This window comes from Schistocerca americana, chromosome X (genome assembly GCF_021461395.2).
Source record: "Schistocerca americana isolate TAMUIC-IGC-003095 chromosome X, iqSchAmer2.1, whole genome shotgun sequence".
Lineage (NCBI taxonomy): Eukaryota > Metazoa > Arthropoda > Insecta > Orthoptera > Acrididae > Schistocerca > Schistocerca americana.
The window spans coordinates 594,157,067-594,176,430 of record NC_060130.1 but is presented as its reverse complement, the minus strand read 5'-3'; the positions used below and the strand labels follow the sequence as shown (position 1 = coordinate 594,176,430).

General features: G+C 45.0%; 1 protein-coding gene across 1 annotated transcript in view; it reads right to left on the bottom strand.

Annotated features, from left to right (window-relative positions):
- Positions 1-19,364, bottom strand: part of LOC124556199 (proline-rich protein 2-like) — a 118,681-nt gene continuing 99,317 nt past the window's right edge. Inside the window, exons 2-3 of the mRNA XM_047130190.1 lie at positions 6,576-6,991; positions 1-111 (exon numbers count right to left, since the gene is read on the bottom strand). Of these exons, the coding sequence (XP_046986146.1) occupies positions 1-111; positions 6,576-6,991 (527 nt within the window). The remainder of the gene's footprint in view (positions 112-6,575; positions 6,992-19,364) is intronic.

Below are 19,364 nucleotides of genomic sequence, written 5' to 3'. Positions count from 1 at the left end.
TCAGATGCTTGCAAGCTGGGCAAGCTGGTACAGCACCTCATAGCCTGCAAGAACTGCTGCAGCTTTCTTTTTTTTTTTTCTTCTTTCTTTTCCAGTATAAATTTCATTCATCTGTTGCAAAATTTTATTATGCTTATAATATGCATAATAAAATTTATTTGCAAATGATGACTGAAATTTCTACTGAAAAAAATAATATTACAGTTGCTGAAAATTATATCTATGAATAACATAATTACTGCTTGAATACTGAGGGTGTAACATTTGTCAGATACAGCCAGTACTAGCTGGAATCTGTGAGCGAAATGACAAGACAACTTCCTGGTATTCTTTCACCGGGCAACCTTTATAATACACCACCCAACAGCTCGCCAGCCAGTGCAAGTCCCAGCCAGCACATTGACTTTAGAATTCAGAAGTGCCACTGGTATATTTCTCTGAGTGCAGCATATGACATTATAACCTTGGACATAATCAGTGCAGCCTACACAGACCATGCCTACAGTAGTGTTTCTGGACTGTGCCAGACGGAATGCTCAGCTTGCACCTTCAAGGACTGTATTGTAAGAAGTGACTTTCTTTCAGTAGATCAGGGCGATCTTTACATTGCCTTCACTAGGAAGCTGTTTGTGTTGCTGATGTTATCATGTGTTTCTCTGTAGTAATAAAATTGTATTGTTGTTGGCTATATGGACACACCTCACTGCTTATGCGTGCATCTCCAACAGTGGGATACTTCAGCAAGTGTGTTGGGACCCCTGATGTTTGTGTATTAGTGGTCTTGCAGGCAATATTAATAGTAACTTTAGACTTTTTGCAGATGATTAGTTATCTATAACGAAGTATTGTCTGAGAAAATTGTACAATGGGACATATCCTCTGCCATACATTTCACAGTGGTTTGCAGAGTGTAGATATAGATGTAGATGGCACCCTCCAAGGCCAACCTTTTCATTGGGGCATCTAGAGAAAACCTTCCTAGTCCTAGTTTCTCAAACCCATTGTCTGGTTCAGGTACATTGATGATGTTTTCATGATCTGGACCCTGGCACAAGACACCCTATTCCTGGTGTGTCCAACCAGCAGCCCAAAGCAAGTTTCAATGTGGCCCAAGAAGTGAGCATCAACTACATGACCAGAAAGAAAATCCCTTAACATTCCATTTGTGTAAAGTTATGATAAATTGAATATTTTCACTTTGAAACTTCCACATGATGCTCTCTATTCTCTCATTGGTCATCCAGTGGGTGCTAATTTTATTTTATTTTATTTTATTTTTTGCCATTATTGTTAGTGGCCCAGGTAAGCTAAAAGGTTGTTGGATACCCCTGCCCTATTCTCTTTCCTTCACAACTTAACTTCAACACATTCTCTCCCATTCACTGCACCTGGTTCTCCTCAACCCAACATGCCACCTTCCTGGATGTTGACCATCACCTCTCTGATGGGTCTGTCTGTACTTCTGTCTATATCAAGCAAACTAAACATCAACTGTTTGGCACATCTGCAGTGACAAGAATTCCCTTGTCCAGTATGCTGAAGGTCTCACTAATGCCTTTGCCGACAGTCACTGTACTCCATACGTAGTCTGCATACAGTTTTCCTGTACCTTATCCTCACACACCCTGACGAACCAGCTCCATAGCACCTGCACATGGATGACATCCAAAATCATCATGTGTTCCACATTTTGAGAAATATCCCCTGTGCTTATGTTTATGAGAAACGTATTTTAAACTTACTGATATCCCAGTGTTATGGGGCTATACCCTACACTGCAAGGATGACCTGACTGGTAAAAGGGCCAAGAAAGGGGTAGCTATGTTTGTCAATAACACACACCACTTCTCTGCTCTATCCCTGGTACAGACCTGCAAGCAGTTGCAGTTATAGTTGAAGTTCGTGTGGGTCAAAGAATCACACCATGCTCTCTGTATTTACACCACAAGAAGTGATAGATTCTATAGCACTCATAGATCTTATAAAACATCTCCTCCAACTATTTCTCTTAGAGGGAGACTTAAATGCCCATAAGGTATCATGGTGGCCAAACTCTGCTTGCCCCAGGGGTTGAGCTTTAGAGAGCCTCATGATGTCTCAGGAGCTGTGCAACCTCAACATGGACAATCCCACTCATTTCAATGCTGCTACTGAATCATCCTTAGGCATAGACCTCTCTTTCTGTTTGCCAGCTCTTGCAGATTCTCCTCAGTAAGAAATCACTGACAACCACTTCCCACCCTGGATTCACCTACCAGATGGAGCAGTCCTTGAAAGGAAGCCACCAATATGGATGTTCAGCAGATCTATCTAGACATTGTTCAGCCATCTAGAGCTATGTTTGAACACTAAGGCAGTGTACAGGAATGGGTGGGCCACATTACATGGGTGTTCCACCATGCAGTTGACTTATCTATATTGAAGCCTTCAGATAATCTAAGAAGAAGGCAGCCTTTACCTTGATGGGCTGATGTGTGTCACTGCCTGCATCTCGTGGTCGTGCGGTAGCGTTCTCACTTCCCACGCCCGGGTTCCCGGGTTCGATTCCCGGCGGGGTCAGGGATTTTCTCTGCCTCGTGATGACTGGCTGTTGTGTGCTGTCCTTAGGTTAGTTAGGTTTAAGTAGTTCTAAGTTCTAGGGGACTGATGACCATAGATGTTAAGTCCCATAGTGCTCAGAGCCATTTGAACCATTTTTTGTGTGTCACTCAGCAACCCAGATCAGCAGAAAACCTCACAGCCTTTTGAGCAGCAAAAGCTAAAACACAACGCATAATCAAGGAAAGCAAGAAAAAATCATGACACACATTCCTGGAATCTGTCAACTACTGCACTTGTTCCATGAAAGTATGGGAAGCCATCTGGATGATTTCTGGTAAATGCACTTGACTATCTATAGCAGTGGTGCTGAAGCAAAGTTGTCTCCAAATAATACACAGTTTTTTTTTTAACAGTGCTGCAGAATAGGTTCACTAGAAGTGGTTGGCATTATCATACATCTGTAGCGGCACCACAGTTTAAGATAGGGAAGTTAGATTTGGTGCAGTATTTCAAAGCGCATAAGTTACAGCCGGGTGGGGGCTGGATTGCAGTAAGTTACACTGACCAATGGTTGCAAAGTGGAATGGAGGCCACAGGGGCCATTGAACCACTGAAAAGCGTATATGCAGTGGTTCGCATGTCGCAAGCTACAGGAAGAATGGGCCCACTGGCGCAACTGGGGTGTTGTGCGTACATGACTCGGAGTGGTGCGTTAGCGAAACAGAGCTGTGAAGCCGAGTATAAATAGGTGTGGTTGTCTAACAAGATTCATCCAAGTGTGGCAGCTCTCCTGGATGGCGGGGCGTGTCACACTACTGGCGACATATGGCAACAGGTGGGGCGACAGCATCCCAGTCCACGGCTGGTCGTTGGTTCGACCCTCTGAGGCCAACACAGGGTCCTCAGCCAGCCAGGGTGGGCCATTCTTCGGGTCGCTACTGCGGAGTCGTCTCGGCTCCTGACACACGCTGGAGACTTTCAAGGCGAGGGCTGCAGGTTCGGACACCGGAATGGGAGCAGTCATTGGCCCGCATTCCCAGCTATGCCAGCCGAGGTAGAAGCAGCAGCACAGCTGGCTATGGCTCCCGGCGGAGCAGTGCGGAGTCAACGGGGACGGTGGCCACTGAGTTGGATGCTAGTTCAGCCATCCTGACGTAATTGGAACTCTGCAGCTGGCATACGAGGCTGGCTCGACACAGTGTGTTGCACAGGCCGCTGGGGGTACTACCTCAGCAAAGCAGGGCCTGTGAAGTGGACCGAGGTCAACGAAGCACTGTAGTGGAAAAAATAAACCATTTGAAAAGCTCGGACGAGTTTTAATACGGCACATCCTGCACCCATCCACTACATTTGGTGTCAGAATTGCGGACGTCGTCTGCCCAGTACAATGTTTGAGCCCACCGCCTGCAGTACAGTCATAAGATGTGGTAAGTGCTGTCAAAATTGTTGTTTTGAGTGTTGCACGTTTTCTTTCTTGTTGGTATTTTGAGTATGGCTTGCCAAGCCACATTTTGCATGTTTGCATGGGCATAGTATTTTTTGCTGTCAGAGTAAGTGTTAGTATGTTCAGGGAGTAACATTGTTTTGTGGCGTTTAATTACTTTTGTGTTAATTTGAGTATGATGTTAGTGAGTATGAGGATACAGAGTTGTAGGGAGTCAGATTATTCTTGTACTTAGTCCTGAAACAAAAAACGACTAACTGAGAACGAAAGCAACACAATGGCAGAATCAAGGACGCAAGGTGTATCGGAACCAGAAGTGGTGCGGATTTTGTTGGAAAAAGTAGCACAATTGACAGCTGACAATACTCAGTTAAGAAATGAATTAACATCTAGAAGTGAGCGGGAAACCGCATCTGATGAGTCATTGTTGCCTAGGGAGCAGGAGATTGATCCAGCTGCCGTGAGTTTGATTATTCCGTTTTCTGGCAAGGCATCTGACGATGTGCGTTCATTTGTGGAGGACTTGGAAATTTAAGCTGCGATGAATAGTTGGTCTGATGAGCAGTTGTTACATGTAGCCAAGATTAGACTAACGGGTGAAGCGAAAACATATGTAAGGTGTTCTGAGGCATTAAGGAAGGCAGGACAGTTTAAGCAGTTACAGGAAGGACTTTTACAAAGGTACAAGAAACAGAATAGCACTCGGTACTTCAGGGAGAGGTTAAGTACAATGACAAAGAGACAGGGGGAGACCCGGTGGAGAAATTTGTGGACCAGAATAAGCGAAATTAATGAGTACACTTACGAGTTGGGTCAGAGCGATGAAGCGAATAGTGTTCTGTTGCAGGAGGCTGAGCAAACGGCACTTGATGTATTTTTGAGAGGGTTATCGGCGCATATGTCATGGAAAGTGCATGAAGGGACTCCGAAAGGTTTGTATTCGGCCATTCAGCTGGCAATTCAGTGTGAGGAAATAGACGTGGCAACAGGAGTACGTGAGAGGCAAACAGTATTTGCAGCAAGTATAAAATGTTATAAGTGTGGATGTACGGGACATGTGCAGAGGCAATGTACCCAGTCACCAAGGAATAGAGGAAGGGGGTGGAAATCAGCAGTGTGGAGGATGGAGAAATGGAGATAGGAGAGGCGGACAAGCGTTAAACGACAGAGGGGGCCCAAGACCCATCTAAAGGAGCTTCCGTTTGATTTCAATGCCACGGATACGTATGCAGAGGTGCAATGTTCAGTGGTAGGATCCATAGGAACTAAAAAGTTTAAGATTTTGTTGGACACAGGGGTGCAAGTGTCAGTGGCTACTAAGAATATAATGGGACGAAGGAAGTTAGACCCACCACGTTATAGGTTGCGTGGAGTGGGGGATAAGGAGGTCACGCCTTTGGGGTCGCTGACAGTTGACTTATGCATAGGGAAAGTCCGATTTAATGCATGCATGGAAGTGGTACCATGGGTGAGCAAGGGCTACGACATGATCCTAGGAGTAGATTTCCTGCATCAACATCACGCCAAAATTCACGCCGGCCGCGGTGGTCTCGCGGTTCTAGGCGCGCAGTCCGGAACCTTGCGACTGCTACGGTCGCAGGTTCGAATCCTGCCTCGGGCATGGATGTGTGTGATGTCCTTAGGTTAGTTAGGTTTAAGTAGTTCTGCGTTCTAGGGGACTAATGACCACAGCAGTTGAGTCCCATAGTGCTCAGAGCAATTTGAATTTGAACCAAAATTCACCTTGGACAATGAACTGTGGAACTTGGTCGAATTTTATTTCCGCTAGGGGAAACTGTTGTCAATGCAGAGCTGTCGCGAGGGGCATTCAACATTATGAACAAATCAATTGAACCATGTACATTAGCATTTTTTGTGGCGGCATTCGTAGCGACAAACAATTCGCTGTAGAAATGGCTTACGAAGTCACTGCCACACTTTTAATAGCGGGCCGACCGGTCCGCTGGAACAGTGAACAGAAAGATGAAAACCCAAACACTCTGATTAAATAAAAGTCGGTACTTATCTTTATTAACGAAGATACAGAAAAACAGTAGTGAACTCCGTGTCTACAGAAATCTGTCTAGTTCGAGTCGGAGCGGCTAGGTCAGCGTCGGCTGACGACGAACAACAACTCTGCTGCGATGAACACACAACTAACTAGCAAGTACACAATTCGGTGGCGAGTATACAACTGAGCGGCGAATACAGAACTGTCCTAGCGCTCGCGACTCCAGCGCTTAAGAAACCAGAAGCCAGCGGTGGCGCGCGCAGACTTGCGGCGATTTCCTGTCTCGCTGGCGCTGCTTATGCGGACGGCGTCCGGACTTTGATGCTGCCAACCTTTTGGCAGCGGGCTCGGGTGGCATTACTGGCTAGGATATAACACTCCTCCCCCCCCCCCAAATCGCCGCACCGTCGTTGAATAATGACGTGGCGAGCGTCGACGGCGGGGGAGGGGTCTGGCCGCAGGCGTAGCAGAAGAGACCGGGGCGGAGACTGTTGTCGGTGGCAGTCCCCGGTCCGCACCCCAGCATTGGCTGCGCGGGGCCTCGGGAAACACCGACTGAAAACCGAGGTCAGGGTGCACGCCTGTGACCACGGGCGCAGCTTCTGGTACTGGACGCGACGGGGCGTCGGGACCCACGAAGAGAGGCAGCGTCCCCTGACGCTGCGTCGACGGCTGCGGAGTGGGAGCCGGACAAGGCGCTGCGGTGTCAGACTCCTTGGGGGTGCCCAAGGAAAGCGGCTGCAGGACAGGCTGCACAGCCACCGCTTGGGAAGGCGGCCCGGCTGAGGGGTCGACGTCCATCAGCTCCGAAGGCGGTGGCGACTGAAGAGGGACCGCAGGCGCCGGAGCGACCACCTGGGGCGCTCCCGGATGAAGCTGCGCGGGAGGCATCAACGGGACGGGCTGTCGGCGTGGTAGCGGCGACGGCTGCTGCTGCTGCCCTGGGGGCGGCAGCGAAGTCGGAAGGCGCGGCTGGAACCCGCCGCGGACCAAATCTGTGGACAAAGAACGAGCGGCAGAATCCGGGCGGCCAGCGCGGCGCAACTAGTTCTGATGCCTCCTGTGCACCCCAGTAGCACCTTGAACAGTATAAAAACCGCGACCCTGGACACTTATCACGGTACCACGTTCCCAACGACGGCGACCGTGATAAACTCTGAAAAAAACGGCGTCGTTGCGCTGAAAACGCGTGCGATGCTCAGAAGCGGCGGGTCGATCCGGGGGGTGCAACAACCGTAGTAGGGTGCGATGACGACGGCCGTGGAGAAGCTCCCCAGGCGAAGGGCCGTCGCGTGGCGTGGTCCGGTACGACGACAGGAACGTGATGAGGGCCTGCTGACGAGAGTGCGTAGCACGAAGGCGGTCCATATGATCCTTGAATGTGCGCACAAAACGTTCCGCTGCACCATTCGATTGAGGGTGGAACGGCGGAGTAAGATCATGGCGAATGCCATTGGCAGAACAAAAACTTTCAAATTCAGCAGAGGTAAATTGTGGACCATTGTCAGACACTAAAACTTCTGGAAGACCCTCAATACAAAAAATTGAAGTCAACGCCAGTATAGTTTGGGCAGACGTTGTAGACTGCATGGGCACAACAAACGGAAAATTACTAAATGCATCTATCACGATGAGCCAACGAGAATGCCAATATGGACCAGCGAAATCAATATGTACTCGCTGCCAGGGACCGGCAGGGCGTGCCCACTCAAAATAGCGTTGAGGCGGAGCAGCTTGGTGTTCGGCACACGTCGAACAATCTGTAGACATCTGCGTAATCTGCTTATCAATGCCGATCCATGTACAATGACGGCGGGCAAGCTGCTTGGTGCGGACCACTCCCCAATGACCTTGATGCAACAAGTCGAGGACCTTGGATTGGAGCACTTGGGGAACCACTACACGAAGCTGGTCATTCTCGGTGCGTAACAGCAAAACTCCGTGCGAAACAGACAACAGATGACGTTGCGGATAATAGCGACGAACCACAGGGTCCGATATGTCCTTTGCCTTGGACGGCCAACCACGTTGAACAAAACGTAATAGTAAACTCAGATGAGGATCCGTAGCTGTCTCACGTGCCACCTGACGATAATCAATCGGAAAATCCCGGAGGGATTGATGCTTATCGGCGTCAATCTGATGGCAAGAGTCGTCAGAGGAATCGAAGACATCATCCGCAGCAATCGGCAATCTAGAAAGCGCGTCAGCATTTGCATGCTGAGCTGTAGGGCGATACAGTATCTCATACTGGTATTGTGATAACAAAAGAGCCCAACGTTGTAGTCTCTGAGCTGTCCGCTGAGGAACTGGTTTAGACGGATGAAACAGTGACGTCAGGGGCTTGTGATCTGTTACTAAATAGAATGGTCTACCATAGAGGTAGTGATGGAATTTTTTGACACCGAACACAATAGCCAACGCTTCCTTGTCCAATTGGCTATAATTACACTGAGCTTTGTTTAGCAATTTAGATGCGAATGCAATAGGACGTTCGGTGTTACCGACTCGGTGAGACAACACAGCACCGAGGCCGAAAGAAGAGGCATCACAAGCTAACACCAGAGGCTTGTTAGGGTCTTAATGGACCAGACAACGATCATTCAATAAAACCTCTTTAAGCTGCTGAAAGGCTGATTGGCAATCAGCTGACCACACAAACGGAACATTCTTACGGCGGAGACGATGCAACGGTGCAGCAATCTGTGATGCATTAGGTATAAACCTAATATAATATGTCAATTTGCCAAGAACTGCTTGCAATTCCTGCAGATTGCGAGGGGCGGGCAAATCACGAATAGCTGCTAAATGTGACTGGGAGGGATGAATGCCTTGAGCATTAATAACATGTCCCAGATACTCCATCTCCGTAAAGAAAAATGAACATTTATCGATGTTGCAACGTAGGCCTGCCTGAGACAACACTGTAAACAAACACTCCAAATTACGGAAATGTTCAGCAGGCGTCCGACCGGACACAACAATATCGTCTAAATAGTTGCAACACGATGGCACATTAGCCAGAAGTTGTGACAAAAAACGCTGAAAAACAGCTGGAGCTGACGCACAACCAAAAGGCAAACGCAGAAAACGGAACAACCCCAACGACGTGTTTATGACAAAATACTGTTGTGATTGCTCGTCGAGGGGCAACTGCAAATATGCGTCACGGAGATCAATTTTGGAAAAGAAACGAGCTTCCCCTAACTTATCCATCAGCTCGTCCGGTCTAGGCAAAGGAAAAGAATCAATGACAGTCTGAGGATTAACTGTCGACTTAAAATCAGCACACAAACGTAACTTGCCAGACGGTTTCCTTATAATAACTAAGGGAGAAGCCCACTGGCTCGCTGAAACGGGTTGAATAACACCGTTGTTTTGCCAACGACGAAGTTCATCTGCTAAAGGTGCCCGGAGGGCGTGAGGCACTGGACGAGCACGAAAAAAATCGAGGCTGAGCATTATCTTTTAACGTAATATGAGCGGCAAAGTTCGCAGCACAACCTAGTTCGTCTTTAAATATGTCACTGTATCGTTTACACAAATCGGTTATGCTGTCTTGCGGAACAACAACAGAATTAATTTGCAACACATTGTCTTGGATAGACAGGCCAAACAAGTCAAAACAGTCTAATCCGAAAATGTTTACACTGTCTGTAGCGCGGAGCACTGTGAATGAAACTGTTTTTGTATTGCCACGGAATGTGGCTGGCACGCTACATACACCTAACACAGGAATTTGTTCTCCACTATAAGTAGCCAAAGAATGTTTTGCCGCTGAAAGTTTAGGGCGGCCGATAGCCGCATACGTAGCACTATTTATGAGAGTCACAGACGCACCAGTGTCTAATTGAAAATTGAAGGTCTTATCCTGGATGCGTAGCTTCACAAATAGTTTATTACACTGTCTCTGGATCGGTGCAGTGGAGGCGGAAGAGACAAAATCAGCGCGTTTAGCGCGTGTTCGCTGCTTACGACAATTCGTGGGTTGGGCGGGTGGAACAACAACTCCCGCTTCACTTGCAGTCTGTACATTACGTTTTACAGCGTTTGAATTACGCTTGGGTCGCATAGCAGAGGGCTGGGTGGGTGGCTTATTGCGAACAAGTTTATTACCCACACGAACCGTGGAAGAGTCTTTAAACGCGACCTTCTGGGCGGGCTGGCTTTGAAGAACATGAATATCCATGGGCTGGGCAGCACTAGAATTGTTCTTGCGTTTACGCAAACAAACAGTCTGGATGTGTCCTTTCCTTTGACAAAAGTGACAAACCGCGTTTCTCAACGGGCAACGTTCACGAGGATGAGCAAGAACACACTTAGGGCAAGACTTAACTCTATCATTTTGCACACGCGGCTGACGAATGTGTTTAACATGACGCGGCCGGCTAGTGTTTACAGTCTGGCTCTGCCGGTGGGGCCGCGGGCGTGACATAACTTGCTTAGCACAGGCAATTTGAGAAATACATGGCTGATCTAACTCACACTCAGCATAGTCAAAAGTATCTTGGGCTTCAATGATGTTCATCACAGTCTCTAATGACGGGTCAGGCAACTTTAAGATAGCAGCACGAATACGAGAATCTGCAATGTTTTGAGTAATAGCGTCTCGTAGCATGACATCACTGTAGGAAGCTCCACACACACAATTAAATCGGCACTGACGGGTGAGGCCCCGTAAATCTGTTAACCACTGTTTATTAGATTGATGTGGCAGTTTCTTTAATCTGAAGAACTTGAATCTGGCTGCTGCCACATGAACTCGCGACTCGAAATACTCAGCAAGCTTGTTAACAACAACGTCATAGTCTAAAGCTTCTGGCTTGGATTCCGGGAACAACTTACAAAGTAGTCGATAGACTTCCACGCCTGCAGTGGAAATTAAATAAAGCTGCCGCTCAGTACCTGTGATTTTGTAGACTGTCATGTGCGCCTGCAACTGCGCGAAATATTCTCGCCATTCTTCTCTTGATGCATCAAAAGCACGGAAAGGTGGTGCTGCCTGTGCTTGTTCCTTTTGTGTTGGAGGATTAGCCGCTTGTTTGGCGATTGCTTCCACCAAACTTTGTATTTGCTGACTCTGTAACAAGATCAACTGTTGTAATTCGGCAGACATAGTGAACACAAATTAAACCAGCCCCCAAAATTTTATCGCTATAAGTAGTATAACCAGAAACAAGTTGAACCAGCCCTGCACACGAGTTCGGAAGCCCTCGTCGCCAGTTTTGTGGCGGCGTTCGTAGCGACAAACAATTCGCTGTAGAAACGGCTTACGAAGTCACCGCCACACTTTTAATAGCGGGCCGACCGGTCCGCTGGAACAGTGAACAGAAAGATGAAAACCCAAACACTCTGATTAAATAAAAGTCGGTACTTATCTTTATTAACGAAGATACAGAAACACAGTAGTGAACTCCGTGTCTACAGAAATCTGTCTAGTTCGAGTCGGAGCGGCTAGGTCAGCGTCGGCTGACGACGAACAACAACTCTGCTGCGATGAACACACAACTAACTAGCAAGTACACAATTCGGTGGCGAGTATACAACTGAGCGGCGAATACAGAACTGTCCTAGTGCTCGCGACTCCAGCGCTTAAGAAACCAGAAGCCAGCGGTGGCGCGCGCAGACTTGCGGCGATTTCCTGTCTCGCTGGCGCTGCTTATGCGGACGGCGTCCGGACTTTGATGCTGCCAACCTTTTGGCAGCGGGCTCGGGTGGTATTACTGGCTAGGATATAACAGCATTAAGGCTTAATTTGCATGAATGTGTGTCTACTGGCACTGGGAAGTCGCTTTGCATAAGTGTGGAATCGAATCTACCTGTGGGCACAGTATGTGTTATTGAACCATTGAAGGATAATGAAGATTTGGGTTCTTTGGGTTGTTTTGTGAAATGTACTGTTGTACACATACAGGAGGGGAACAACAGGCAAGTAGTTCCCGTGAACGTGGATAATTTTAGTGCAGTAGATGCAAATTTGAGGAAAGGAGTTTTAGTAGAAAATTTGGATGTGCCAAATGATGAAGACTGGTGTTCGAGAGGTAGGCAAAGCGATCAACCACTAACTGCTGATAGAACTGCATTGCGTGACAAAATTAAGCATTTGAAAAGAGAAGAAAGGGAGCAGATGGAAGAATTATTGTGGGAGTTTAAGGATTTGTTTTTTCCGCAAGGGCCGTTACCAGCAGTTCCATTAGTGCAACATAGGATACCAATAGGGAATGAAGCACCGGTTTACCGTAAACCATACAGAATACCGAGGTATTTGCAGCCGATTGTGGAGGATTTTATTGATCAGCAGCTTGCGGACGGTATTATAGAGCATACTAATATTTGCTGGGGAGCAGGCATTGTCGTTGTGCCTAAAAAATCTGCGGATGGAACTAAGAAATACAGGTTCTGTTGTGACTACCAATACCTCAATAATAAGACAGTAACGGATGCATACCCAATTCCAAACATATCGGAGACTTTGGCTCACTTAGGACAGTGCCAGTACTTTTCTATGATGGATTTGACAAGTGGGTATCATCAGTTAGAGGTGGTTCCAGAGGATCGTCCAAAAACTGCTTTCTGTACACCTGGAGGCCATTACCAGTACATTAGAATGCCATTCAGTTTGAAAAACGCTCCGGCAATGTTTCAGAGGTTGCTAGACAGTGTCTTGAGGGGTTTGAAACCGCGGCAGTGCCTTGTCTATTTGGATGACATTATAGTGTTTTCAAGTAGTATGGAGCAACAGGCAGCAGTTAAGGGAAGTCTTTATGAGGTTAAGAGCAGCTCATTTGACATTGAGCCTGGAGAAGTGTCATTTCGCGTTAGAAGAAGTAAAATATTTGGGTCATATTATCAGTAAGGACGGAGTGCGAACAGATCCGAGGTTGGTACAGGCTGTAAGGGATTTTCCGGAACTGAAAACGGTTAAGGAAGTGCAGTAATTCATCAGAATTCGCAATTTCTATCGAAAGCTCGTGAAGGGTTTTGCAGATTTAGCACAGCTGTTGACGTGATTGTTACGGAAGGGTGTGAAATTTGAGTGGACAGAAGAGTGTCAGAAAGTGTTTAACAAACTGAAAGAAGTGTTAACATCAAGTCCGGTTCTTGTGTTTCCAGATTTTGAAAAGGAGTTTATACTAGCCTGCGATACATTGAATCAAGCATTAGGCTGTGTTATTAGTCAGGAAATTGATGGGAAAGAACATCCTGTAGCCTATGCGTCTAGGCAGTTGAACGCATCAGAGAAGAATTACTCAACAACAGAGAGGGAGATGCTTAGCATAATCTATGGAAGCACATACTTTAAATGTTATTTATACGGGAGAAGATTTTGGGTAGTGACAGATCATGCTGCATTGAAGTGATTTTTGGGGTTGAAGGATCCGTCTACTAGACTCGCTAGATGGGCTGTGAGGCTTAGAGAATTCGACTATGAGGTTTGTGCACAAGCCTGGGAAGAAGCACAGTAATGAGGATGCACTAAGTAGTAGGGTGGCAAAAGTAGAAGTCATAGGTTATGACCTAGCAGTATGGCAAAAATTACAGGACACGGACAATGATTGTAAATTGTATTGGACACAGCCACAGTTTAATATGTACGACGGTCTTCTGTGCAGGGAAACAAAGTTAGGGCCGAGGGTAGTAGTGCCAGCGAAGTTGAGGGATGAGGTTTTAAAGGAAGCACATGATCACGTGTTATCCGGTCATGGAGGGTGTACAATGACGAATAGGAGAGTGGTGGAGAGGTATTTGTGGAGAGGTAGGACAGGAAATGTGGATCAGTATGTCAAGAATTGCATACCATGTGCACAGAGAGCAGATTTGAGTTGGAAACAGATACAGCTACAACGATTACTGGAAGCAACATGCCCATTCTCTTTCCTGGGGACTGGTGTCTTAGGACCTTTTAGGCGAACACCGTCTGGGAACAGATTCATTCTGACAATAATAGACCATTTTTCAAGGTATGTGGAGATGGTGGCTATGCCAAATCAACAGGCACCGATGGTCGTGCAAGCTTTAGTAAACAACTGGATTTTGAAGTTTGGTGTACCAGAGACAATAATTACTGACCAAGAGACCAACTTCATGTCGGATTTAATTAAGGAACTGTGTAAATTGTTGAATGTAAAGAAGTTGAGGACGAGCGTGTTACATCCACAGGCCAACGGAAGGACAGAACAGGTACACAGAACAATCGGGAAGATGCTGAGATTTTATGTGGATTCTCATCACCACCAGTGGGACGAGTATTTGAAGCATATTGTATGTGCATACAATGCAAAAGTCCATACAGATACTGGTTTGTCTCCATATGAGGTAGTGTATGGGCGAAAATTGCCATCATTGTTTGATTTAGTGAAGCTACAGAAAGGAAGGACTGGTGAATCTGTACGTCAATTCGAAAGGACAATTCGGGATGTTTGCAAACGAGTACAGAAGGCGAATACAAAGGCTTTAGAAAGGCAGGAAGACGCATTAAAGCGGAAAGGAAGTTTGCCACAGTGTAGGGTGGGGCAATGGGTAATGCTGTCCAGTCCCTATATGCAAAAAGGGAAAACGAAGAAGTCCCTCACGACGTATCAAGGGCCATACCAAGTTGTTGAAACCACATCTCCCATTAATGTTAAGTTTCAGCTGCCAACTAGAATGATGATAGTACATGTTGGGCAATTACGACCATTTAAGGGTTGCCTGGATGTGATTCCAGGTGTGTCACAGGAAGGAAAGAGGAAGAAAGAGAGAGTAAAGAGAGGTGCCACGCACAGAGGAAACCAGGAAGATAGAGTACAGCATGAAGTACTATATGCTTTGCATTCTAGAAAGTAGTAGAGTATTTGTAGTTTTTGTTTTTTTTTTGTTTTTGCGTCATGTATCATTGGGTCTGTGTAGATTAATTAGGCATTGTATTTTATTTGTGTTTTCGAGTATTGTGAGCCTGCTAGGGACAGCAGTCTTTTTGAAGAGGGAGGAATGGTGATGGTGATCTCTGTCCTCAGTCACTGAAAAGGGAAGTGTAGCATCTGACGTATGTTGAGTGTTATTGCAGGAGAAATCAAACGCAGTTCTGGAGAGATAAATGTGTCGGAGTAAATTTTGTGCAAAGCCATAATAAATATGTGTTGAATGACGTCCGAGTCATGCAATTTCTTGTTTAAATTTTTAGTTATAGACAGTGCTAGGTCAAGAAAGTCGTGTTCATTGCACCAGTTCATATAATGTAAATTTAAGGATAAAAGTAGTCACACAATCAGTGTTGAGTTTGAATCAAAAATAGTGAATGTTGGAGGAAAATCTGTGTAGCTACAAATATGGGACATATGCACGGTGCAGTTATTTTTAGCCAGGGGGAAAGGAATAGACTGTTCAAGAACATTGTGGAACCAAAATTGAGCTTGCAACGGGTCGGGATGCATTGGATCTTTTTCACCTACGAGAATTTGGTAGTAGTGGCAAGTTGTTTTGAGCAAGGAGTGTTTACGGGAATCAAACGTGTAGACCTCGAGGGGAGCAGAATTTTAATCAATGGAACTAAGTGTAACATAATAGGACCAACCTTACAACTGCTTACATCAATTTCAGGTGCCACACAATTGAATGTTACGCAGCCACAGCTCTACTGGCCTGAAACCACTTTAGAGTTTTTGCCAAGGCAGAATCTGACCTTGTTAAACCAAACTGTGGGGCCAGGTCTGTTGAAATCTGTAAACCAGTTCATTATAGAGCAAGAGGGGTGCATATCAGCCGAACACCTTGTTCAACATGTCGCTCAGTATAGGGAAAGGCAATGGCAAATAACGATCATTTTGAGCATCACTGGCCAAGTGTCATCGCAGCCTTAACTTTGTTATGTGTTGTTTTCTTTCTGATCAGGCAGAGAGCTAATTCCAAAAGGGAACCAAGGGTAGTCCAAGTCCCAGAGGATTGGATACCGAGGGTGTGAGACAAGTAGGTAAGGGGTTGATCAAGTAGTGGTCATCCAATAAGGAATTTTTACATTTTGTTTTATGTCATGGTTTGATTATCTATAGCAGTGATGCTGAAGCAGAGTTGTCTCCAAATAATACACAGTTTTTTTTTTTTTTAACAGTGCCGCAGAATAGGTTCACTAGAAGTGGTTGGCATTATCATACATCTGTAGCGGCACCACAGTTTAAGATAGGGAAGTTAGATTTGGTGCAGTATTTCGGAGCACACAAGTTACAGCCAGGTGGGGGCTGGATTGCAGTAATTTATGCTGAGCAGTGGTTGCGAAGTGGAATGGAGGCCACAGGGGCCATTGAACCACCAAAAAGCGTAAAAGCAGCAGTTCGCATGTCGCAAGCTACAGGAAGAAGGGGCACACTGCCGCAACCGGGGTGTGGTGCATACGTGACTCGGAGCAGTGCGTTAGCGAAACAGAGCCACGAAGCCAAATATAAATAGGTATGGTTTTCTAACGAGATTCATCCAAGTGTAGCAGCTCTCCTGGACGGCGGGGCATGTCACACTACTGACGACACACGGCAACAGATGGGGCGACAGCATCAAAGTCCACGGCAGGTCATTGGTTCGACCCACTGAGGCCGACGCGGGGTCCTCAGCCAGCCAGAGTGGGCCACTCTTCGGGTCGCTACTACGGACAGTCGTCTTGGCTTCCGACACACGCCGGAGACTTACAAGGCAAGGGCCGCAGGTTCGGACGCTGGAATGGGAGCAGTCATTGCCGCCGCCTTCCCAGCTACGCCAGCCAAGGTAGAAGCAGCAGCGCGGCCGGCTATGGCTCCCAGTGGAGCAGTGCGGAGTCAGCGGGGATGGTGGCTGCTGAGTCGGCTGCTAATGCAGCCATCCTGACGTAATTGGAACTCTGCAGCTGGCATACAAGGCCTTCTCGACACAGTGTGTTGCACAGGCCAATGGGGGCTCAACAATGCAGGGCCTGTGACACGGACTGAGGTCAACAAAGCTCTGTAGTGGAAAAAAATAAATCATTTGAAAAGCTCGGACGAGTTTTAATACGGCACCTCCTGGCACCCATCCACTGCACATCGAAAAGGCTTTATTACCAATACAATAAAGCATAATGCAATGGGTATGTAGTCTTTACTACATACATAGGTGAATCATTTCCTCAAATCTTCATCAGCATATCTGGCCTAGCTGAACCTAGGGAGATTTTAATACTGAGAGACTTCAATACTGATGGAAATTCTTATAACATCGATAATTTAAAAATTATGAAATATATTGAAGCTATGTAATCTTACAAATTTAGTGCCTTAAGACACCAGAATAAAAAAGTCATCATCTATAAGAACACATTACACCCATATGCCATTTTACAGTCTGGATAAGTTCTGTAAAAATTGGTCTTAAAATGAAAACCTGTATAACAAACCAATAATTTTGATACAAACTTTCACAGATTTAAATGGATCTGTTCCAGTTTTTATAATAAAATAATTTAGTCTTTAGTTCATAAAGCATTTTATTATTATTGTTTCCTATAAAAATGCTTACCTGAAAATGAAATTACAAGACAATGCAATAATAAACAGAGATCAAAAAAATAAACATAAATTAAAAAATGAAAGAAATTGTATACACATGGTTATACATAAAATAAAAAACATGTTCAGAAACTGTTTTTATCTAATGAGGAATGTTAACACAAAGAATCACTCAGCTATAATATTATGCCATCTTCACTTTCCACATTTGTGGACAACCCAGTTTAAAATATTGATTCAAAGTTGTCTGCTTCATCTTGCTTTATGTCTCTTTCAGCACTGTTCTGCAACAGCTCTGCTCCAGCCAATAGATCATGGAGCAATATCAACTTTTAAGTCTTATTATTTATAGAGAACTTTTTGTAAACTTATGCACAAAACTAATTATGACTCTTCAATGAAACAGTTTTGAAAAAAATACATCATCAGGGATGCCATAGACACAGTAAGTGAATCATGGAAGGACTAACATCAACCACGTTGAATCAAGTTTAGAAAAAATCTGGCCACAATGCATAAAAAACTAATGAATCTGATGTTGATTCTCTTTCTGGAATTTGACAAGACATACTAAACTTAGGAAACCACCTTGGTTTTGAAGATTTGGAGGAAGGTGATTTGATTGCCCTCCTAGATGCTGACAGAGAACCTGCTTCAAACAAGGAACTGATCCAGTCAGAAACTGAGCAAACTGATCCAGTTAGAAACCAAACAAGTATGTGTTGAAGAAACAGAGCCATAGAGTGCTGTGTGAGGTCAATCAAATCACCTTTCTCCAAATCTTCAAAACCAAGATGGCGTCCAAATTTTAGTATGTCTTGTCAAATTCCAGAAAGAGAATCAACATCAGATTCATTAGTTTTTACGCATTGTGGCCAGATTTTTTTCTAAACTTAGTTCAATGTGGTTGATTTTACTTCCTTCCATGATTCACTTGCTTTGTCAATGGCATCCATGATGTATTTTTTTTTCAAAACTGTTTCACTGAAGAGTCAGTAGTGGGTTTGTGCATAAGTTTACAAAAAGTTCTGCATAAATAATAAGACTTAAAAGTTGTTATTGCACCATGATCTATTGGCAGGAGCAGAGCTATTGTATTTTTGGGAATGTATTCAGTCTTCATGTAGTCAGATAATTCAAATAAATGAAGCAGGTGTCCAGGAGCATTATCCAAAATAAGCAAAGCCCTATTGTTTCAGTTTTTGTCATTTAATTTTTTTTTGTCAAAAGTAATTTTTTAACCAATCTTCATTGAAGATAGTGTTAGTCATCCAATCCTTCTTGTTGAATCTCCAAATGATGGGCACCTGTTTCTTGCTCAGTCCTTTAAAACATCTTGGGTTTTTGGAAAGATACAGCAAAAGTGGTTTTAGCTTCAAATCACCTGCAGCATTATCACCAAGGAGAAAAGTTAATTGACCAGTCAACCCTTATAGCCAGATGCACACTTTTCACATTTTGAAACGTAAGTTATTTCACGCATTTGTTTCCAACAGAGTCCTGCCTCATCTATATCAAAAACATGTTCAGGCTGGTCTCCACCTCTTTCAATAATTCTTTTCAAAATGTTGGGGTACTTTCCAGCTATGTTATCATCTGCATTAGCTCTTTCACGTTTCAGTTTTAAGTTATGCAAATTGTGGTAATTTTTTAATTTTTCACACCAACCTAACATTGTTTGAAATGTTACATCTTTCAAAAATTCATCACTATCCTCCCTCTTCAATTTTTCAAAAACATTTTTACCTTTTTCTGGGTTATTAATTTTGCTCACTGGTATCCTTTGTTGATTATTGTGTTCAGGCCACATATACAATTATTTTTCCATTTTTTCCATTATGGTGCTTCTTTGATGAGTTAATTTTAAAATACTTGAATGTGC